The sequence below is a fragment of the Manis javanica genome, chromosome X (genome assembly GCF_040802235.1).
Source record: "Manis javanica isolate MJ-LG chromosome X, MJ_LKY, whole genome shotgun sequence".
NCBI classification, from domain to species: domain Eukaryota; kingdom Metazoa; phylum Chordata; class Mammalia; order Pholidota; family Manidae; genus Manis; species Manis javanica.
The window spans coordinates 28,271,188-28,294,343 of record NC_133174.1 but is presented as its reverse complement, the minus strand read 5'-3'; the positions used below and the strand labels follow the sequence as shown (position 1 = coordinate 28,294,343).

Below are 23,156 nucleotides of genomic sequence, written 5' to 3'. Positions count from 1 at the left end.
ATCCTCTGTGGTCTGCCTATTCATCCCTCTCTTCACAATACCTGGAAACCACTGATCTTTTTATTATCTCCATAATTTTGCATTTGTCTTTTAATTCATCTATTTTGATCACTGATTAAGTGGTTATTGAAATATATATATACAGTTGACCCTTGAACAACACAGGGGTTAGGGGTGCCAACCCCTGCATAGTTGAAAATCCACATATAACTCTTGACTGCCCCAAAATTTAATTACCAATAACCTATTGTTAACCAGAAGCATTACTGATAACATGAACAGTTGATTAACACATATTCTGTAATGCTATATGTCTTATATACTGTATAAGTCAAGGAATCCCCACAGCTATAGTGAAGATAAGCATTAGGGAAAGTTCTGCTACAGAAAAAGAAAGCTTGTAGTTCATGTTGAAGCAGGAAGCTGATTTGGTACAGGAAGCAGGAAGAAGATGTGGTTACATCTTCAACAAAGTAGACTAGACTATATGGAACGTTGTCCCGAGAAGTGTAATATAGAGCTTTGTGGCATGGAGGATTTAGTTAAGTGTCTAGTGACAATTAGGCAATTATTAACTCGAGGAAAAAACAAAAAGGAAATAAAATAACTCTGCATGATATACTACTTGGCTCAACAATGAACAGTATATCTTCAGAATAATTAAATATGATAAAATGTGTAACTGAAATTTAAGATATAATTACATTAGGAAAATGGATAAGAGGGGTTAGAGTTTCAAGTGAGTGAAGATGTTTGTCAAAAAATAAGAGTTTTCATTAGACAATGAAGAAAGGCACTGCCTATGGGATGCAGGATAAGCATTGAGGAGAAGAGAGAATGGCTTGCAATTCTGGGTTAGTGCTCTTTTAATTTAAAAATGAATACATGTAATTTGGGAGTAAAGACACAACATCAGGATTGAGAAACTCCTGCTGAGGCATCATTCTCCTACTGAGGTGATGGCTGAGGGGATAATAAACTTGACTAGACCTTGTAAACATAAAATGGTATTGAGCAGTGGACTATTTCAAAGAAGGCTCTTAGCATACATTATCTATCTAAAGGGCTAATCAAAATTATCTGGAATTTATGGATTTACAGTGCATTACTGGTAGGAGAATGGAAATTTATCGTATGGGCATTTCCTATGTGTGTAACCTTGAGTACAAAAATGGGGAATTCCAAAGACAGCAGCCTTTGAGAACACAGATTCTACAAATGTCATATAAAAGTCACTTGTTAATTCAAAACCAAAAGGCATCACAAGGAAGGGAAAACAGACTATTTGGAAGCTGTGTCTCATATATGCCAACTTCTACAGAAAGAAATGTTTCATCTTTGCCTGGTTATACCTGTATCATTTGAATCACTAGTAAACTTCGGTGTTTATTAAGTTATATAATTAGTCTGCTTTGACATTTCAACCCTTTGTAGAAATGCAATAATATTTTTTAGAAATTAAGTATAAAAATTGTTGAACAAATTTTAAGCAGTTAAAAATAGAGAAATTCCAGAACGGCGTATTTATCAAACCTGTCAATGGGGAAGACAATCTAATCTTTAAATCAATGTTAGAAATCACAGAGGAAATGATAGCTAGATTTCACCTTATAACTTTCAAAGAGATCTATTGAAAAAATGAATAAAACTAAAGGCAAACAATAAATCTTACAAAACATTCATAATAAATATGAAGCAATATAAAGATGTTGCCAGGCAGAGCTGTGTTTGGGGAGGTCTCTCCCTGTGCACAAGGTGACAACTCACCTTGGATGGGGGGAAAGTTCTTGACTCTGAACAAGAAAGAATTCTTGAGCAGGTCAGGTCAGAAGAGTGTAGGTAAGGAAGGAATTCATTAGAGCAAGAAAAGTAGGAAATGGTAGCTACCCTGCAGGCAGCTGAGAACAGAAAAGTGAAGAAGGAAAGAGAGAAAGTTCACTGAACTCCTTCTCGGCCTACAACAGATTCCCTTGCCAACTCCTAAAGCCAGGGTCACCTGGTGTTCCATGTCCACTTGGATCTGCACAGTGTGGGGACTAGCTCCTACTACCACAGGATTTGTGGAAGCTGCAGAGCAAGGGATTGAATGAGATTATGCTCTGAGAACTTCCCAAAGAAAGGAGATTTTCAGGCAGGCTACTAAAGAGCAGACCATGCAGCTGCAGTTTGGTCCAGGTCACCCAAATGATGGGGACTTGCAGGCCCAAGACGGAGTTCTCAGCAGCCCCTCCCTACTTATCAGGAGTAAAGCAGAGACTTGGAAATATAATGAAATGGCAAACAAACAAAGACACTTACCACTGGAAGAACACAGAGACAAAATGCAATTAAGTTGAGCAGTGAGAAAGTTTTATTTACACTTAATCAAAGGAAAGTGCGAGCGACCTCAGAGAAGACGCGTGCTTAAAAGGCTGGGAGTTTCATCTTTTAAAGATTTTCAGGTGACAAAGGGCCAGGAGGTACAGACTTGTAAAGCGGTCCCAAAACGCTTATCTCTGGTGAGAGACATTAGGTCTCCTTTCCTCTATTACCAGTCCTCCAGGTAATTCTGCAAAATTAACACAAGTAACTGGTAGGTTCCTCTCCAGGATAGCAGCTTCCCTCTGGGATATCAATCAAGACTGCCCACCCTGCCCCCAAAGTGGGTTGAGCTATTGTCTATTTACTAAAGAATATGTTAGGAGCCTTACCTCCTAACTTCCTGGTTTTTAAAATGGAATCTTAGCCTTAACACGGAATCCTTCCTCATCTTACTATACTATTTATATGTTAGATTTTTTTTGGAAAATTAATCAGGATGCTTGTCCCATGTCTCTGCCCTATCTCAAAGGGATTGATGACATTTATCAGACAAAAACCTCATAAACAAAGAAACAAAAATTGACGTGACGTATTTTTAATCATATAGATATCCATTTCTTTAATTCAATTCTGGTTACAGTTTACACTGGAGGAGGGGTAAAACAGCACAATTCTTTACAAAAGACCTTTTGCAAAATTTATTTAGAGCTTTAACATGTATATGCTTAAGAAGGAATGCATCAAGTTCAGAGAACCTCATTTTCAAAAATTCTAAATAGGGAAAAAGGATTATACAAAGAAGTGTTCACTATTATAATATTTATATTAACAAGAAAATAAAAGAAAGAAACAACCTAAATGCTATGATTTATGCTGTACTAATCTACAAGAGACATTTACTGGATGAAATATTCTGCAATACTTATCACTGTTAATTTAAATAATTAGTAAGGGTTTGTAACATCCAAGTAAAATTTTCTATTAAGAGTGAACAGATTTCAACTTAACATAGGCATGAAGATCCCAATTATGTTAAAAAATAAGCTAGTAAAGGTAAAATATAGAACAAAAGGAAAATAAGATACCAAGATATTAACTGATCACTTATTATTGGTAACTTTATGTCATATAAAAACAAAACATAGTATAAGATAGTATATACTAGACTTGCCTTTTTGTGAAAAATACTTAAACACATATAATAAAACACAAAGCCAAAGCTTGTCAAAAGTATGGTGTGCAGAGTAAATCAGTCATATACTTGAATATTTGGAGAAAATGAGTAAATAAATATTCAAAAAATAATTCAAAACCTTAATATACTTGTCCTTTATGTGTACTTAGTCCTTTAGTAACCTATTTCTTTGGGGAAAAAAATTCTGAAATAAAATTTCCATTATTTCATTTTATATCCAATGTATTTTACTTTAATAATTTATATTTTGATTTAATCATTTAAAAACTACCCACACAATAAGGTATTAAATTGACCTTTGCTTTTAATTATATCCTATTTTTTTAAGCAAGGGTCAGTCATATGAGACTATATCCATGCTATTTATTGAAATTCAATCTCACAGACTAACAATTTAAGTGACACACAGGAATCATATCATAATTTTACTTTCCAGTATTTCTATTTTTCAAAATTAAACATCATATTCTGAATTTTTATAACTTTTAGCTGCTTAAGCATAAATAGCTTGTTTATGCACATCAGGTGAATGTTTTTATATTACATACCAGCAGCTTGAACATGACATGGTCGAATAAGTGGTGTTGTCTTTGATACCATAGGAGAATTTGTCAAACAATGTTGAATGTAAAGTTCTGAAGCCTTGAAGAAATTAATTCGAACTTGCAAATTAAAGTCATATGTTGCCACCTAACAAACAAAAATTCAATACATTAACACCTGTGACTATTTTTGCTCTAAGAAATTTGTGATATTGGTTTTTATTGTACATATTTAAAGTATACAGCTTGATGACTTGATTGACACAGTCAAGCTAATCCATCACCTATCCATTAAAATATCCATCACCTCACATACTTACCTTTTCCTTTCTTCTCCCTTCCTTTTCTTTTCTTCCTTTTCCTCTTTTCCTTCCCATCCCTCCTCCTCCCCTCTCCCTTCTTTTCTTTCTTTCTTGTGGTGAGCACACTTAGGAGCTACCTCCTTAGCAAATTTCAAGTATAACATACAGTATTATTACCAAATCATAAACTACCATATTACCCAGCAAGCTCACTTCTGAGTATTTATCTTAAGAGACTGAAATTAGGACCCCAAAGAGATACCTGCACTTCTAATGTTCATTGCCACATTATTTACAAAAGTCAAGTATGGAAATAATCTAAATGTCCACCAAAGGATGAATGGATAAAGAAAGTGTGCTATACACATACAATGGAATATTTTTCAGCTTTAAAAATAAAAGCAAATTCTGCCATTTGCAGCAACATGGACGGACCTGAAGGACATTACACTAAGTGAAATAAACCAGACACAAAAAGACAAGTAATGTATAATATCACTTAAATATCACCTAAAATAGCCAGACTTACAAAAGCAGAGTAGAATGGTGGTTACCAGGGGCTGGAAGAGGAAGATGTGGGAAGATGTTAATCAGGGGTACAAAGTTTCAATTTTACAAAATGAGTAAGTTCTGGAGATCTAATGAGATACTATGGATTTAGCAAAACAGCAGTTTAAGAAAAGTTTAAAAAAGAAAATCATCTTGTGACATTGAAAGCACATTATTTTCAAAATAAGACATCATTTATTTTTCATGAGTTCAAAATAATTCTTAAAAAATAAAAAGGAAATTAAATGATTCTTGTTAATTGAAAATGGCCAAAAAACCTAAATATAAAACTTAAAAATCTCTAAGTTTTATAGAAAAAATAATCTTTGTAATCTTTGGTTAAGCAAAGATTTCTTAAATACAATACCAAAAGAACCATCTATAAAAGAAAGAAATGATTAAGCTGTACTTTATTAAAATTAGAAACATCTGCCCTGTTAAAGATAATGTTAAGAAAATTACAAACCAAAAAACATTTCTGACCAAAAAAAAAAAAAAAAACAAATCCAGCTTGTACCCAAAATACATAAAAAACACATGAAGATAATAAAAAATAAAGTACCAATTAAAAAGTAGGTAAAAAATTTGAAAAGAAAATACACCTATACTATATTACCACATGAAAAGATATTTCACATCATCAGACAATGACATTAATGACATTACCAAGTGCTGAAAAAGATGTTAGCACCTACCACATTTATACACTACTGATAGGAATGCAAAATTTTATAGTCATTTTGGAAAGTAGTTTTCCAATTTCTTAGAAAATTAAATATGTACTTAACATAACAGCCAGAACTCCCAACCCTAGGCTTCAAAATCTAAATCAAACAGAAATGAAAATCCATTCATACAAAACTAGAAATGGAAGTGTTTGTAGAGACTTTATTCATAATTGGTGAAGCCTGAAAACAAGCCAGATTCCCTCCAAAAAGTGAACAGATAACAAACTTTGGTAAATCCATACAATAGAACATTGTCCAACAACAAAATGGAATGAACTACTACTGCTATGTATAATAACATGGATGTATTTCAAATGCATTATTTTAAGTGAGAGAAACCAGACTGAAAAGGTAACGTACCCCATGATTTGATTTATATAGGTGAAAAGGCAAAATCATACAAAATGACATCAGTTTTTGCCATGAACAGGAGGTTGGGAAAAGGTCGACAAATAGGCAAAAAAAAATTTAGAGATAGAACTGTTCTTTATATTGACTTTTTTAAATGCTATACAACTGTATGATTTGCCAATATTCATAAAACAGAAAGAATTTCTCTGCAACATGATTTTAAGAATAAATGAAATGGAAAGAATTTAAAGCCAATTCCTTAGCTCTGAATTTTATATAGCTGGCTTCAAAATCTAAATCAGACTAACAATATAGGCAGCTAGTCAGATGAGTCACAGAAGGATGAACACTTAGAGCCTCATAACATCTTGGTAATTATATACTACTAACTACTCATTTTTAAATGAAGACTCTGTGGTCTAGTCTTGATAAAAAACAGAAGTTTGCATCAAGGAGAAGAAAAAGAGCCAATCTTGATGTTTAGGACCCACACCAAAATCAAAGGATAGGGTAATATCAACCAAATGTTGGACAGCCAGCTCCAAGTACCCATCCCTCTACAGAAACATTGAAAAAGAAGCAAAAGCTGTCAGGACGTCATTTTTTAGAACTCTGGAAAATGACCAAAGATTTACAACAACTAAGTGAACACAGGACCAAGAAAATTACAACTTAAAAATAGTAGGAAAGTTTTATGGTACTTTTACTTGCCCTTGTGCCTCTCTCTTCCTGACTCAGTGGCAGTCTTGAAAATGGCAGCCTATGTGCCAGTGTGGGACTCTGGTATCTGGTTTTGGATGAAACAGAGCACACATTCACATATGATTGTATTGGTCTGTTTTAACCTATCTGGGACTACCTGAAGGACTGATCCAAAGTACTTGGCTTTGTTTTGCCTGACTTCAAACTCACTCAAGTCAGAAAAGCAATGGATATTGCTCAGAAATACTGTCAGGTAAACAAAAACTTTGCAGCCACATGGAGCAAAAGATTATTGTTGTGACATGCAAGTACAGCCTAAAACCTGGAAAGAAAAGCTAGGGAGACAGTTTCCTTGAGAAATTAGAGCATTCCAAAGCACCCATGTATACTAAGGAATTTAGAAGTTACAAGCATACTCAGGACAGGACATGTGCTCAGAAAAGACCTAAGAAGACTCTAAGATATGACCTTCGTATGATCTCTAGGCTAAGTGCAATTGGGAAGAAAAGGCTAAAACAGTTATAAATGGCGTGGATAACTTCTAAAGAAGTGCATTGGCAGAGTCAATACACAAGGAAAACTATCAAAATACCAGCTGGACACAAGCTAATGGAACAGAGAATTCACTGATCACATTCAGCAAGAAACATATTCTTTGCAAAAATAATCAGGAAAAGTTGCTAAACAAATGGATGTTTGTAGCCTTCAACAATCAAGAACAGTAAATCCTGCAGAAGGCAGATAAAATTGATTTCCAGAGTTACCAGATTATAACATTCAAATATTTAGTTTTCAACAACAAAAAGAATCACAATGCACACAAAAAGAAGAAAAACAAAAAATCATGGCCCTTTCAAAGGAAAAAACAATGTGACAGAAACCATCCCAAAGAAAGCCCAGGCACTGGGCTTACTAGATAAAGACTTTAAATCTACTGTCTTAAATATACTGATAGAGCTAAAAGAAAAATAATAAAATAATATATGAAAAAATGAGAATAACAACAAAGAGAAATAACAAAAATTAATGAAATGAAAAGTTGGTTCTTTGAAAATATTTTTAAAAGGGAGAGGAACAAAACCTCAAGCCAGACAGAAGTAAAAAATATAAGACATGAATAACTAAAATAAAAAATAAGTGAAAATACTACTATCAATGGTACAAAAAAGAGAATTCAAAAATAATTTTATCAACAATTGTATACCAATAAACTGAATAATCTAGATGAAACTTACAGATTTCATAGAAAAACATAAATTACCAAACTGACTCAAAAAGAAATAGAAAATATGAACACACCTACGGAAGTGGATGATAAATCAGTAACACTCCCCAACAAAGAAACCTTAAGGAACAGATGGTGTCACTGGTGAATCCTGCCAAACATTTATAGAAATTATACCAATACTTCTAAAACTCTTCTAAAAAACAGGAAAGGAGGAAAAACTTCTTATGAGGTCAACATTACCCTGATATCAAATACAGATGAAAAGATTAAAGAAAAAAATTACAGACCAATATCCCTTATGAATATAGATGATACAATCCATAAGAAAATACTATGAAACCAAAGCAAACAGTATCCGTTAAGTATTATACACCATAATCAAGAAGGATTGACCCCGAGAATGCAAAGGTGGTTAAACAAAAACAAAAATCAATCAATGAAATACTCCACATTAATTGAAAGAAGGAAAAAAAGTCACATGGTCATGTCAACTGAAAGAGAAAAGACATCTGACAAAATCCTACACACTTTCATGATAAAAGTATTCAGAAGGGGGCGGAACTAACATGGCGGCATGAGTAGGACAGTGGGAATCTCCTCCCAAGAACAAATATATTTTTGAAAATACAACAAATACAACTAATCCTAAAAGAGAGACCAGAAGACACAGGACAACAGCCAGACTACATCCACACGTGCGAGAGCCCAGCGCCTGGTGAAAGGGCTAAGATACAAGCCACGGTCCAGTGGGACCCAAGCACCCCCCACCCCAGCTCCCGGCAGGAGGAGAGGAGTCAGAGCGGGGAGGGAGAAGGAGCCCAGGATGGCTAAACACCCAGCCCCAGCCACCCGCACCAGAGCGCAGACACAGTGCATGCATGGAGGGCTGGAAACTAGGGAAATAGGTCAGCAAGACCGCTGAGCGGGTTCCGAAGCTGATGCCCTTGTGACAAAGAAAAGCGAGTGCTTTTTGAAAGTCTTAAAGGGACAGGGACATAACAGCTGGACGGATAAAACACAGGTCACAGCCCAGTGGCTGAAAATTACAGAGAAAACTGGGTGCACTAACCACCTGCGCAACAGCTCTGAGACCCCTCAAGGAGGTAAACAGCCAAACAGCCCCCCTGTCCATTACACCTCCTGGGCGCTTCCTCCATACTGGCCGGGCAAGACAAAAAGACCCAGTCTACATGCAATTACCCAACACAAGCCACTAGGGGTCCCAGTTATCCCAGTAAAGAAAGGCCAGGAGCAAGTGAAAAGTTTGGCCCTCCCAGCTGACAGTCAATAGCACCTATCAACATGAAAAGGCAAAACAATATGATCCAGACAAGACTAACCCAGACAGCTTCGGCATCTGCTACATCTTCCCCTGAGAAGGAACCTGGAGAGATAGATTTAACATGTCTTCCTGAAAAAAACTTCAAAACAAAAGTCATAACCATGCTGATGGACTTGCAGAGAAATATGCAAGAACTAAGGAAGGAGAATACAGAAATAAAACAAGCTCTGCAAGGACTTCAAAACAGAATGGATGAGATGCAAGAGACCATTAATGGACTAGAAAACAGAGAACAGGAATGCAGAGAAGCTGATGCAGAGAGAGATAAAAGGATCTCCAGGAATGAAAGACTTCTAAGAGAACTGAGTGACCAACTGAAACGGAACAATATCTGCATTATAGGGGTACCAGAAGAAGAAGAGAGAGAAAAACGGATAGAAAGTGTCTTTGAAGAAATAATTGCTGAAAACTTCCCCAAAATGGGGGAGGAAATGGCCTCTCAGACCACAGAGGTACACAGAACTCCCATGACAAGGGATCCAAGGAGGGCAACACAAAGACACATAATAATTAAAATGGCAAAGATCAAAGACAAGGACAAAGTATTAAAGGCAGCCAGAGAGAAAAAAAAGGTTACCTACAAAGGAAAACTCATCAGGCTATCATCAGACTTCTCAACAGAAACCCTACAGGCCAGAAGAGAATGGCATGATATACTTAACACAATGAAATACAATGGCCTCGAACCAAGACTACTGTATCCAGCACAAATATCATTTAAATATGAAGGAGGGATTAAATAATTCCAAGACAAGCAAAAGTTGAGGGAATTTGCCTGCCACAAACCACCTCTACAGGGTATCTTACAGGGACTGCTCTAGATGGGAGCACTCCTAAAAAGAGCACAGAACAAAACACCCAACATATGAAGAAGGGAGGAAGAGGAATAAGAAGGGAGACAAATAAAGAATCATCAGACCGCGTTTATAATAGCTCAAAAAGTGAGTTAAGTTAAACAGTAAGATAGTAAAGAAGCTAACCCTGAACCTTTGGTAACCACAAACTTGAAGCCTGCAATGGCAATGAGTTTATACCTCTCATTAATCACCCTAAATGTAAATGGATTGAATGCACCAATCAAAAGACACAGAGTAATAGAATGGATAAAAAAGCAAGATCCATCCATATGCTGCTTACAAGAGACTCACCTCAAACCCAAAGACATGCACAGACTTAAAGTCAAGGGATGGAAAAAGATATTTCATGCAAACAACAGAGAGAAGAAAGCAGGTGTTGCAATTCTGGTATCAGACAAAACAGACTTCAAAATATAGAAAGTAACAAATGACAAAGAAGGATATTATATAATGATAAAGGACTCAGTCCAACAAGAGGATATAACCATCATAAATATATATGCACCCAATACAGGAGCACCAACATACCTGAAACAAATACTAACAGAACTAAAGGAGGAAATAGAATCCAATGCATTCATCCTAGGACACTTCAACACAGCACTGACTCCAAAGGACAGATCCACCAGACAGAAAACAAGTAAGGACACAGAGGCACTGAACAACACACTAGAACAGATGGACCTAATAGACATCTACAGAACTCTACATCCAAAAGAACAGGATACACATTCTTCTCAAGTGAACATGGAACACTCTCCAAATAGACCACATACAAGGACACAAAAAGAGCCTCAGTAAATTCCAAAAGATTGAAATCCTACCAACCAACTTCTCAGACCACAAAGGCATAAAACTAGAAATAAACTGTACAAAGAAAGCAAAAAGGCTCACAAACACATGGAGGCTTAACAACATGCTCCTAAATAATCAATGGATCAATGACCAAATCAAAATGGAGATCCAGCAATATATGGAAACAAACGACAACAACAACACACAGCCCCAACTACTGTGGGACACAGCAAAAGCAGTCTTAAGAGGAAAGTATATAGCAATCCAGGCATATTTAAAAAAGGAAGAACAATCCCAAATAAATGGTCTAATGTCACAATTATCGAAATTGGAAAAAGAAGAACAAATGAGGCCTAGGGTCAGCAGAAGAAGGGACATAATAAAGATCAGAGAAGAAATAAATAAAATTGAGAAGAATAAAACAATAGCAAAAATCAATGAAATCAAGAGCTGGTTCTTTGAGAAAATAAACAAAATAGATAAGCCTCTAGCCAGACTTATTAAGAGGAAAAGACAGTCAACACAAATCAACAGTATCAGAAACGAGAAATGAAAAATCACGACGGACCGCACAAAAATACAAAGAATTATTAGAGAGTACTATGAAAACCTATATGCTAACAAGCTGGGAAACCTAGGAGAAATGGACAACTTCCCAGAAAAATACAACCCTCCAAGACTGACCCAGAAAGAAACAGAAAATCTAAACAGACCAATTACCAACAACAAAATTGAAGAGGTAATCAAAACCTACCAAAGAACAAAACCCCTGGGCCAGATGGATTCACCTTGGAATTTTATCAGACATACAGGGAAGGTATAATACCCATTCTCCTTAAAGTTTTCCAAAAAATAGAAGAGGAGGGGATACTTTCAAACTCATTCTATGAAGCCAACATCACCCTAATACCAAAACCAGGCAAAGACCCCACCAAAAAAGAAAACTACAGACCAATATCCCTGATGAACGTAGATGCAAAAACACTCAACAAAATATTAGCAAACCGAATTCAAAAATTCATCAAAAGGATCGTACACCACGACCAAGTGGGATTCATCCCACAGATGCAAGGATGGTACAACATTCGAAAGTTCATCAACATCATCCACCACATCAACAAAAAGAAACACAAAAACCACATGATCATCTCCATAGATGCTGCAAAAGCATTTGACAAAGTTCAACATCCATTCATGATAAAAACTCTCAGAAAAATGGGAATAGAGAGCAAGTACCTCAACATAATAAAGGCCATCTATGACAAACCCACAGCCAACATTATATTGAACAGCGAGAAGCTGAAAGCTTTTCCTCTGAGATCAGGAACTAGAGAGGGATGCCCCCTCTCCCCACTGTTATTTAACATAGTACTGGAGGTCCTAGCCATGGCAATTAGACAAAACAAAGAAATACAAGGAATCCAGATTGGTAAAGAAAAAGTTAAACTGTCACTATTTGCAGATGACATGATACTATACATAAAAAACCCTAAAGACTCCACCCCACAACTACTAGAACTGATATTGGAATACAGCAAAGTTGCAGGATACAAAATCAACACACAGAAATCTGTGGCTTTCCTATACACTAACAATGAACCAACAGAGAGAGAAATCAGGAAAACAACTTCATTCACAATTGCATCAAAAAAAATAAAATACCTAGGAATAAACCTAACCAAAGAGGTGAAAGACATATACTCTGAAAACTACAAGTCACTCTTAAGAGAAATTAAAGGGGACACTAATAGATGGAAACTCATCCCATGCTCGTGGCTAGGAAGAATTAATATCGTCAAAATGGTCATCCTGCCCATAGCAATATACAGATTTGATGCAATCCCTATGAAACCAGCAGCAACATTCTTCAATGAACTGGAACAAATAATTCAAAAATTCATATGGAAACACCAAAGACCCTGAAAAGCCAAAGCAATCCTGAGAAAGAAGAATAAAGTAGGGGGGATCCCACTCCCCAACTTCAAGCTCTACTATAAAGCCATAATAATCAAGACAATTTGGTTCTGGCACAAGAACAGAGCCACAGACCAATGGAACAGACTAGAGAATCTAGACATTAACCCAGACATATATGGTCAATTAATATTTGATAAAGGAGCCATGGACATACAATGGCGAAATGACAGTCTCTTCAACAGATGGTGTTGGCAAAACTGGACAGCTACATGTAGGAGAAAGAAACTGGACCATTGTCTAACCCCATATACAAAAGTAAACTCAAAATGGATCAAAGACCTGAATGTAAGTCATGAAACCATTAAACTCTTGGAAAAAAACATAGGCAAAAACCTCTTAGACATAAACATGAGTGACCTCTTCTTGAACATATCTCCCTGGACAAGGAAAACAACAGCAAAAATGAACGAGTGGGACTATATTAAGCTGAAAAGCTTCTGTACAGCAAAAGACACCATCAATAGAACAAAAAGGAACCCTACAGTATGGGAGAATATATTTGTAAATGACAGATCCGATAAAGGCTTGATGTCCAGAAAATATAAAGAGATCACACACTGAAACAAACAAAAAACAAATACCCAATTAAAAAATGGGCAGAGGAACTGAACAGACAGTTCTCTAAAAAATAAATACAGATGGCCAACAGGCACATGAAAAGATGCTCCACATCGCTAATTATCAGAGAAATGCAAATTAAAACTACAATGAGGTATCACCTCACACCAGTAAGGATAGCTGCCATCCAAAAGACAAACAACAACAAATGTTGGCGAGGCTGTGGAGAAAGGGGAACCCTCCTACACTGCTGGTGGGAATGGAAATTAGTTCAACCATTGTGGAAAGCAGTATGGAGGTACATCAAAATGCTCAAAACAGACTTACCATTTGACCCAGGAATTCCACTCTTAGGAATTTACGCTAAGAATGCAGCAATCAAGTTTGAGGAAGACAGATGCACCCCTATGTTTATCGCAGCACTATTTACAATAGCCAAGAATTGGAAGCCACCTAAATGTCCATCAGTAGATGAATGGATAAAGAAGATGTGGTACATATACACAATGGAATACTACTCAGCCATAAGAAAAGGGCAAATCCTACCATTTGCAGTGACATGGATGGAGCTGGAGGGTATTATGCTCAGCGAAATAAGCCAAGCAGAGAAAGAGAAATACCAAATGATTTCACTCATCTGTGGAGTATAAGAACAGAGGAAAAACTGAAGGAACAAAACAGCAGCAGAATCACACAACTCAAGAATGGACTAACAGGTACCAAAGGGAAAGGGACTGGGGAGGACGGGTGAGTAGAGAAGGATAAGGGGGGGGGAGAAGAAGGGGGGTATTAAGATTAGCATGCATGGGCGAGGTGGGAGAAAGGGGAGGGCTGTACAACACAGAGAAGACAAGTAGTGACTCTACAACATTTTGCTATGCTGATGGACAGTGACTGTAAAGGGGTTTATAGGGGGGACCTGATTATACAGTGGATCAAAGCCTAAGTTGGCTACCCCGAAAATGAACTAAGATACAATATGAAAAAGATCTTTCAACATCAGCACTCTCTGGAAGACTCATGCCAGAAGATGATCATCCAAAAACCCCAACAAAGATCCAGGCACTGCTACAGGGATAGATGCACTCATCCCACCGGTTCCTGGACTTGCCATGGGAATGAAGAAGGAGCTATCTAAGCTGGCCTGTGCATACAGTAAAACAACAAATTTGACTGGATCTATACTGTTGGAACTCAACCAAGAATTGGGAGAAGTGCAAATTGTACCTTTCCAAAATCTTACAACTACAGACTATTTACTGTTAAAAGAACATATGGGATCTGAACAGTCCCCAGGAATGCGCTGTTTCAATTTGTCTGATTTCTCTCAGACTGTTCAAGTTCAGTTGGACAATATCCACCATATCATAGATAAGTTTTCACAAATGCCTAAGGTGCCTAACTGGTTTTCTTGGTTTCACTGGAGATGGCTGTTAATTATAGGTATGCTTTGGTTATGTAACTGTACTCCTATTATGTTAATGTGCATGTGCAATTTAATTAGTAGTTTAAAACCTATACATGCTTATGTTACTCTACAAGAAGATATGTCAAAGAAATAATCAATCTTCCCATGTTTTCTTCCGCCTGCTACTTCTATAGCTTTTCTTCTTCCTTCCTAATTACAACCCTTAAATGGAATTCGTGCCTCATATCGAATTTACCATGTATCATAATTCTTCCAAGTGGTAAAGATACCTCAAGACAAATGCTGAGCATAGAAGCCACAGTGCATAAATATGCAAAGAAGTAAAAAACTAACCTTTTCAAACAATAAGGCTTCTCTCTCACTTACCAACTTTACATTTCCCTGTATGGCCCCGGAAGATGACTGGTTAGCCAGAGACGGGTAAGATTCCTCAAGGGAGGAACAACCTAAGACAGGCACAGTCGCAGGGCGGCCATCCGGTGACAAATTGGGGATCAACAGAGGTGAGGCTGAGAACCTCTCACCCCCTGTTCTGAGAGAAATCTGCTGCATCCGTGGATGTTTTATTGCCCTTGTCTAGCTTGGATTAACACATAGTCTACAGGCACACACCTGATCATCTACATTTGCTCTCTTACAACACTAAACTATGTTTTCTACCTTTATCTTGCATCTACCTACCACTTCAGCATTTTATTAAAAATAATAATAATAAAGAGAGAAATGTGGTATCCACATATAAATCAAGTATAAAAAGCAAATGAATATTCATATTTGGACTGATTGTTTATAGTTCATAATGCATGATCAAAACCGAAAGTTTCTGTGATGACTGCCCTTGTACTGTTCACCATGTAACTTATTCACTAGGTAAGAATTTGTTCTCCATGTAAGAACTTGTTCGTTATGCTTCAGAAGATTGGAGACTGATGAAAATTAGGCTTGGGGTGGATTAAAGGTTGTGCATTGAGCACTGACTCCCCTATACAGAATTTTATTGCTGTTAACAACCATTTGATCAATAAATAGGAGAGATGCCCTCACACACACAAAAAAAGTACACACTTCCAATTGTAAAATAAATAAGTAACTGGGATGTAATGTATAGAATAAGGAATATAGTCAAAATATTGTAACGACTTGGTATGGTGATAGCTGGTAGCTAGAGTTATCATGTATATAAATGTTGAATCACTGTGTTGTACACCTGAAACTAATGTAATACTGTGTGTCAACTACCCTTCAATAAAAAATAATTATCTACAAAAAAAAAAAAGTATTCAGAAAACAACATCCTCATCACGGTAAAGAGCACTTAATGAAAACTCCTCAGCTAACTTCATACTTTATGGTAACATACTGAAAGCTTTCCCCCTAAAATATGGAACAATATTAAAAGGATGTGTACTTTTACCAATGCTAGTCAACAGTGTACTGGAAGTTGTAGCCAGAACAATTAGACAAAAGTTGGGGGTCGGTAGAGACGTTGGAAGATATAAGACATTCAGACTGGAAAGGAAGAATTAAAAATATTTTATATTTGCAGATGAAACAATCCTATATGGAGAAAATCACAAAGAATCTACAAAAAAACACACTAGAGCTAATAAATGGATTTAGCAAAGTTGAAGCGTACAAGGGCTGCACACAAAAATCAATTGTGTATCTAGACACTAGTAATGAACTCTGAAAACTAAAATAAGTAAACAATTCCATTTAAAATGAGACCCAAACAAATAAAATTCCTAGAAATAAATTTATCCAATTTGGTGACAAACTTGTACATTGAAAAGTACAATATATTGCTGAAAGAAATTAAAGGAGTTCAGTATAAATGGAAAGACAGCCCTTTATGACTGATTGGAAGACAGTATTGTTCAGATGTCAGTACTACCCTAAGAGATCTAAAATTCATTGAAATACTTATCAAAATTCAAATGGCTACTTTTTCAAAAATGAAAGTCCAAGCATTAACTTCAGAAGTAATAGTAAGGCCCCAAACAGCCAAACCAATCTGGAAAAAGAACAAAGTTGGAGGACTCACACTTTTCAATTTCAAAACTTACTGGAAAGCTATAGTAATCAAAACAGTGTAATACTATCATAAGAATAAACATGTAGACAAATGCAATAACTTGGGAGTCCAGAAATAAATCCATACATCTACAGCCAATTCATTTTTTACAGGGTCACCAGAACCTTTCAATAGAGAAAGAATTTGGTCCTTTATCTTCCACCATATATAAAAATTAACCTAAATGGATTAAAAACTTAAACATGAGACCCAAAGCTAGAAAAATTCTGGAAGAATACATAGGGGAAAACTTAATGACATTGGACTGGGAAATGACTTCTTGAAAATGACACTGCAGCACAGGCAACAAAAGCAAACATAGATACGTGGACTACATCAAATACAAAAATATTTATGTGTCAAAGGAAACAATTAACAGAGTAAAAGGGCAACCTATGAAATGGGAAAAAATATTTGCAAATGATATATCTGATTACAGATTAGTATCCAGAATACGTAAAGAGTTCCCACAATACTTACAACAAAAAGTTATAACCCAATTTCAAAAAGGGCAAAGGACATGAAAGGATATTTCTCCAAAGATGATATAGATTGCCAAGAGGCACATGAAAAGATGTTTGACATCACTAATTATCAAAGATATTTAAATCAAAACCACAATGAGTTATCACCTCACACCTGTTAGAATGTCTGTCATCAAAAAGACAAGAGATAACAAGTATTGGTGAGGATGTGAAGAAAAGGGAACCCTTGTGCATTGTCAGTGGGAATGCAAATTGGTGCGGCCACTATGGAAAACAATATGGAGGTGGTTCCTCAGAAAAACTGAACTAGCTAGGGCTACCATTTGACCCAGAAATCCCATTGCTAGGTATATATTCAACAGATTTGAAAGCAGGGTCTTGAAGAGATATTTGTATGCCCAACTTCATAATAGTACTATTCAAAACAGCCAAGCAGTAGAAGCAAAACAAATGTCTGTTGGTGGATGAATGGATCAACAAAATGTGGTATAAATATTCAGTCTTAAAAATGAAGGAAATCCTGTCACGCGCTACAAATGAATGATCCTTGCGGACATTATGCTAAGTGAAATAATCCAGCCACAAAAAGACAAACACTGTATGATTCTACTTATATGAGATATCTAAAGTAGTCAATTTTATAGAAACAGAAAGTAGAATGATGGTTGCCAGGGTGTGTGGGGAGGGAGGAAAGGGGAGTAGTTAGTTGTTTAATGGGTATAGGTTCAGATTTGCAAGATGAAAAAGTTCTAGAGATCTGTTTCACAACTCTGTGACTTAACACTACTGAACTATACACTTCAAATGGCTAAGATGGCAAGTCTTTATGTTACATGCTTTTGTCACAAAAGTGAAAATCCAAAACATCATGCCAAGTGAAACAATTCAGACACACATGGTCACATATTGTATAACTCCTTTTATACGAAATACCCAGAATAGGAAGAGCCATAGAGACTGAATGTAGACTGGTGGTTGGCAGTGGCTGGTAAAGAAGGATGGGGAGAAACTATTTAATGGGCAAAGGGTTTTACTTTGAAGTTTCAGAAATTTTTTGAAATGGCATAGAGGGGGGGTTATACCATAATGTAGAGGCACTCAGTATCACTGAAATGTTGACTTTAAAATGTTTGATTTTATGATACGTAAATTTCTTCTCAAATTATTTTTTAAAAAATACAGGAAGGAGAGGTCAATCTGAGTTTTCTAGGAATTCCCAGAAACACACCATTTGAAGAACTCAAGATTATATAGAAATAAAAAATGACAGTCTGTTTTTTCAAAAACATTGAGACTATTAGATCTCATGAGATTATTCTATTTATTAAGATTAAACGGCTTAACCATTCTTCCTACCTAATATTCTCCTGTCTTCTAGATGGATGCCTGTGACAAAGAGCACACTTGAAAATGACCTAAACCTTTCAATTCTAATTGGTAATTTCCTCCTGCACCCTGAGCTGAACAGTTAAAAAGTATGGGCGTGTGTAGGATTGGATGCCGCTCCAGCCTCAAATATCAGTTTTGGAAATTAAGTTGTAAACTGCATAAATTACACAATTTCTTAGAAATTAAAAATTATAAAAATATAAAATCCATATATAAAAGAACTGAAAATGCAACTGAGTATCAATGCTAAAATTTTTATATGTGTAAAAATTATTATGGTACTTCAAGTTAAATTATAAAATACGAAAATGACCAAAATTCATTTTTTCTAAAGACCCCTTTATTTTTTAACTATGTGGTTTTTTTTATAAAAACTTAATGTGATTTATGTTTAAAATAATTTTTAAGTATCAATCCTGCAACAACTGTTGCTCTCTGGTTTCTTGGTCAGTTTCTAGAAGGGGAAAGGAGGAATATAGGCAAGAATGGCAAATGTTTTAAATGCAGGAAAGGGAAGAATAATAGTACCACTGACATATCTAAGTTTCCAAGATCTTGAGAACAAGCACTAATGCTTTCAGCGGCACATATACATAGTACCGAGCTACACTCATAAAGTTCATGTTGATGATCTGAAATGTTTTAAATAAAATGAATAGCTAAATGATAGAAATGGAACATTTTACAGCTCTAGGCATGCATATTACCCTACTAGGAAAAACACTTGGGTTTTCATTTTCTTTTTACTTAACATTAGCTGGCTGCTATGGTTTGGAAGTGTCCCCACAAAATTCATAAGTTGAAATCCTAATGCCCAAAGATAACAGTATTGGGAGGTAGGGCCTTCAGGAGGTGCTTAAGTCATGAGGGTAAAAGCCCTCAATCCTGGGATGAGTGCCCTTTAAGGAGACCCCACAGATCTACCTAGCCACTTCTACCATGTGAGGACATAACGAGAAGTCTGCAGTCCAGAAGACTTCACCCTACCACGCTGGCACCTCGATCCTGGACTACCAGCCTCTAGAATTGTGAGAAATAAACTTCTGTTGTTTATAAACTACCGACTGTGGTATTTTGTTTCAGCAGCCCAAATGACTAAGACACTGACCTTACCACTGACAATTCCATCTCCTGTCATAAAATCATCTGTAAATAGTCTGTTCTCAAAACAGAATTATAGGAGCATAAAAATATTGTGGCACGCTTTATTTCCATGGATATTTCATTTGTTTTGAGAAATCAGAACAAGCAAAACTCATTCCCATGACATTCATTCTATTTCTGTAGAGACACCAGCATACAGATGTCAAGGAGTAAATTGAATAAAAGATATATTTCATGTACAAATACTACCTGCTTTCGTATTTCAGTCCTTAGAAAAAACAAAACTTCTCTTGATCTTATTTCCCCTGGAATTTCTCATTATTAATCATCAGCAACTATATTGTCTGACTTCTATTTTTCCTTTTTGTTTGCCTTTTTTTCTTATTTGAGTATTAATAAAAATCAATACTTTCTATCATGTGTATCTTAACAGCATATTATTTTAGGTTATATTTTATTCTTTAAGTTTTCTTTTATATAATATGGACTCATATTTTAAAGTTAAATAATATATAAAACTATGTTTCCCAAACCATCATCCTCATCGGATTGCGATGGATGGAGACGGTGCCAATGGAAGAAGCTGAGGAAAATGGAGAAGGAGATCAATAGAAATGTTAGGACAAGGAACTGAGAGACAGGCCAGCGTTCTGGACAGACCTCCACATGGATACTGAAATGGATACTGAAATCAGTCAGAAAATGAGAAGAGTAGGGTGCAAAATGTACAATGAGCCCAGCTGGAAGCAATGTCTAGAGGTCACTACTTAGTAAGGGAAAGTGGTAAACTCACGTAATACAAAGTTCGGAGAGGCAGCCATGTCTAAGAGATAAAGATCGTCTAGAAAACTAAACCCAGTGAGCAAGGCTTCCAGAAGTTACGGCACCTCTAGAACCATGCACAGATCCACAGGAACGGCTATATAAGCAGCAGCACCCCAGAGGTAGCCATGTTTATAATATGAAGAGACCATGAAGGGAAAGGAAGCCTGAAAAAACACTGAAGACATGTGGAAGTGTGGAGATCGCAGAGGGCAGAAGGGAAGGGAAAGAGAGCCACGTGTGAGGGCGCTCCGAGCTAGCTGGGATGAAAAGCTATTCAAAGGTCTCCACTTTGGGCCATGACTGAAGTAAAGAGTGCTCATGATGGAGTAAGTCTTGACAGTCAGTGGGTATTGAGTCTTGCCTGTTTTTGGTCTAGTGCGGGGTCCCAAAGTCAGGAGTGGAAGACAGGAGGGTGGGAGAGGACTAACATAGAGCACGACTGTGGACTTCACTCAGAAATTTCTGATGTTATTGACGATGATGATGTTGGTAATTATCACAATAACTCAATGTACTGAACCTAGCCCTTCACTGTCTCTTTGAAGTATGAGGGCTTTCTCCTTCCTGACACATATATATTTCCTAAAGTACTTTGTGCTGAATTCACAGAGCTGAGAGTCAATCTCTGCCTTCTCTTATTGCCGATTTCGTGTATGTGGAAGTAAGTTATACTGGACTTGCCTTCTCTTAACGCACATCCTCATAATTTACATAAAATGTGTTTTTACCCAAGGTAGTCCTGTAATTACCCAGAATGCAAAATTGAGAGGTTCCATGATTTCTTCACCCATGAAAGCCTTATCCCTTCAACAAAAATGTATGAGTATTAGATTTATATTTTACACAGAAACTCAGTGACACAGAAAGGAAGATGAGTCCTGTTATAGTGAAAGCATTGAGGCATCTAACGAAGAGAGAAAAACCTGGAAACTTTTGTGAAGTGTGCCATTCCAAGGGCTTTTCTAGACTTTCTCATTCACACAGAGAAATACCTCAAGTTGAAAACGATACTCTTGATAAAGAAAAGAGTTCAGTCCCCCAGCCAGTGTTGGTAGACATAAATGCTTAGAATACAAAAGGGGCAGGTGTCATTCAAATGTCTTGTCTTTTAATCCTTGAAGGATTGTTTTTAGCTTCCTGTAAGAGTGATTGGAAATCTAGAACAGCCACTGTGAAATGTTTATCCAAAGGTTGCATATCCTTAAAGGCAAACAAAGGATCATGGGGAAAAAAAACAGTGAAACAGTGAACAATTATCCCTCATTTTCAAGAGCTTTACAGCAAATATAAAGCAGCAGAGATGAAAGCCACGGATAGCTGCAGGGCAACTGAGCCACCACATATTAACTAGCCTGTGTTACAGGGCGGACCTGGGCCACGGCAGCAGGAAAGGTAAGGGTATGAATAGGGAAATATCTACCCCAGTGCTGTTAAATACAACTTTCCCTGATGTTGGAAACATTCTCCACTGTCTAATAGCCATATGTGGGTATTGAAAACTTGAAATGTGGCTATTTTGACTGAGGAAATACAATTTTAATTTTATTTAACTGTCATTAATTTAGAGTTTAAATATCCACATATGGCTAGTGGCCACCATATAGGGAAGCATACAGCTCTCCATACTGGCCCAGAAGACCCAGGAATGGATAACAAGGAAAGGAGGGGCTTGAGCAACTTAGTATAAACAAACAAGGCCAGTCAAGGATGCCAAATAAAACTACAATTACCCCCCAGCACTTTCGATTGTACCCAAACCTGGTACAGCACAGGAAAGGAAGGGCTATACCTAAAATAAATCAAGCCCTTTATTGCTGATTTCACACTTTCCTGCTACACAAGTCACTCACAAGAGCACCCACTGGCTATTTATATCTACACACATACGCACACGCACACACAAAGACAGATAACTTGCAGCTAGCTATAAACATAGTGGAGGACATTTGAAATGACTAGAAACCGGATAATCAATCTGCCTCACTGGTTCAAATTTATGGAGCAAAATCTCACAGGGTATGTTGTCTCTGCAGGGTTTTTTATGTTCTCATTGTTGGACTAAATTATATTCCAATACACTAAGTAAGTCTCCCTTTAATATACCAACTAAATGTAGAACAATTCAAAATCTTAAGCAATCCATGGCACTCCAGAGAACTGTAAATACATATAATTTATTCTAATTTTATAATCGATTTTTAGAATCCTAGAAGAGCCACAATCAAAACATTAAAAGTAGATTTACGAGTTTTTCATTGTTGACAGTGTTAAATAGTGAATTGAACTCAGAAAATGAAAATATCAAATTGCAGATGCATCCTCCCCAAAATCATTTAACAGATTTAAGGTGAATTAAATATTTTTTTCTAATTTTTAGTGACCCTTAAGTTAAATGCTTTTGTTGATGATGACATTAAAAACAC

At 36.4% G+C, this 23,156-nt stretch overlaps 1 protein-coding gene across 1 annotated transcript in view; it reads right to left on the bottom strand.

Moving 5' to 3' along the window:
• CFAP47 (cilia and flagella associated protein 47) overlaps window positions 1-23,156 on the bottom strand; it is a 489,967-nt gene that overhangs the window by 391,623 nt on the left and 75,188 nt on the right. The window contains exon 23 of the mRNA XM_073227718.1: window positions 4,045-4,186. Coding sequence (XP_073083819.1) covers window positions 4,045-4,186 — 142 coding nt within the window. The remainder of the gene's footprint in view (window positions 1-4,044; window positions 4,187-23,156) is intronic.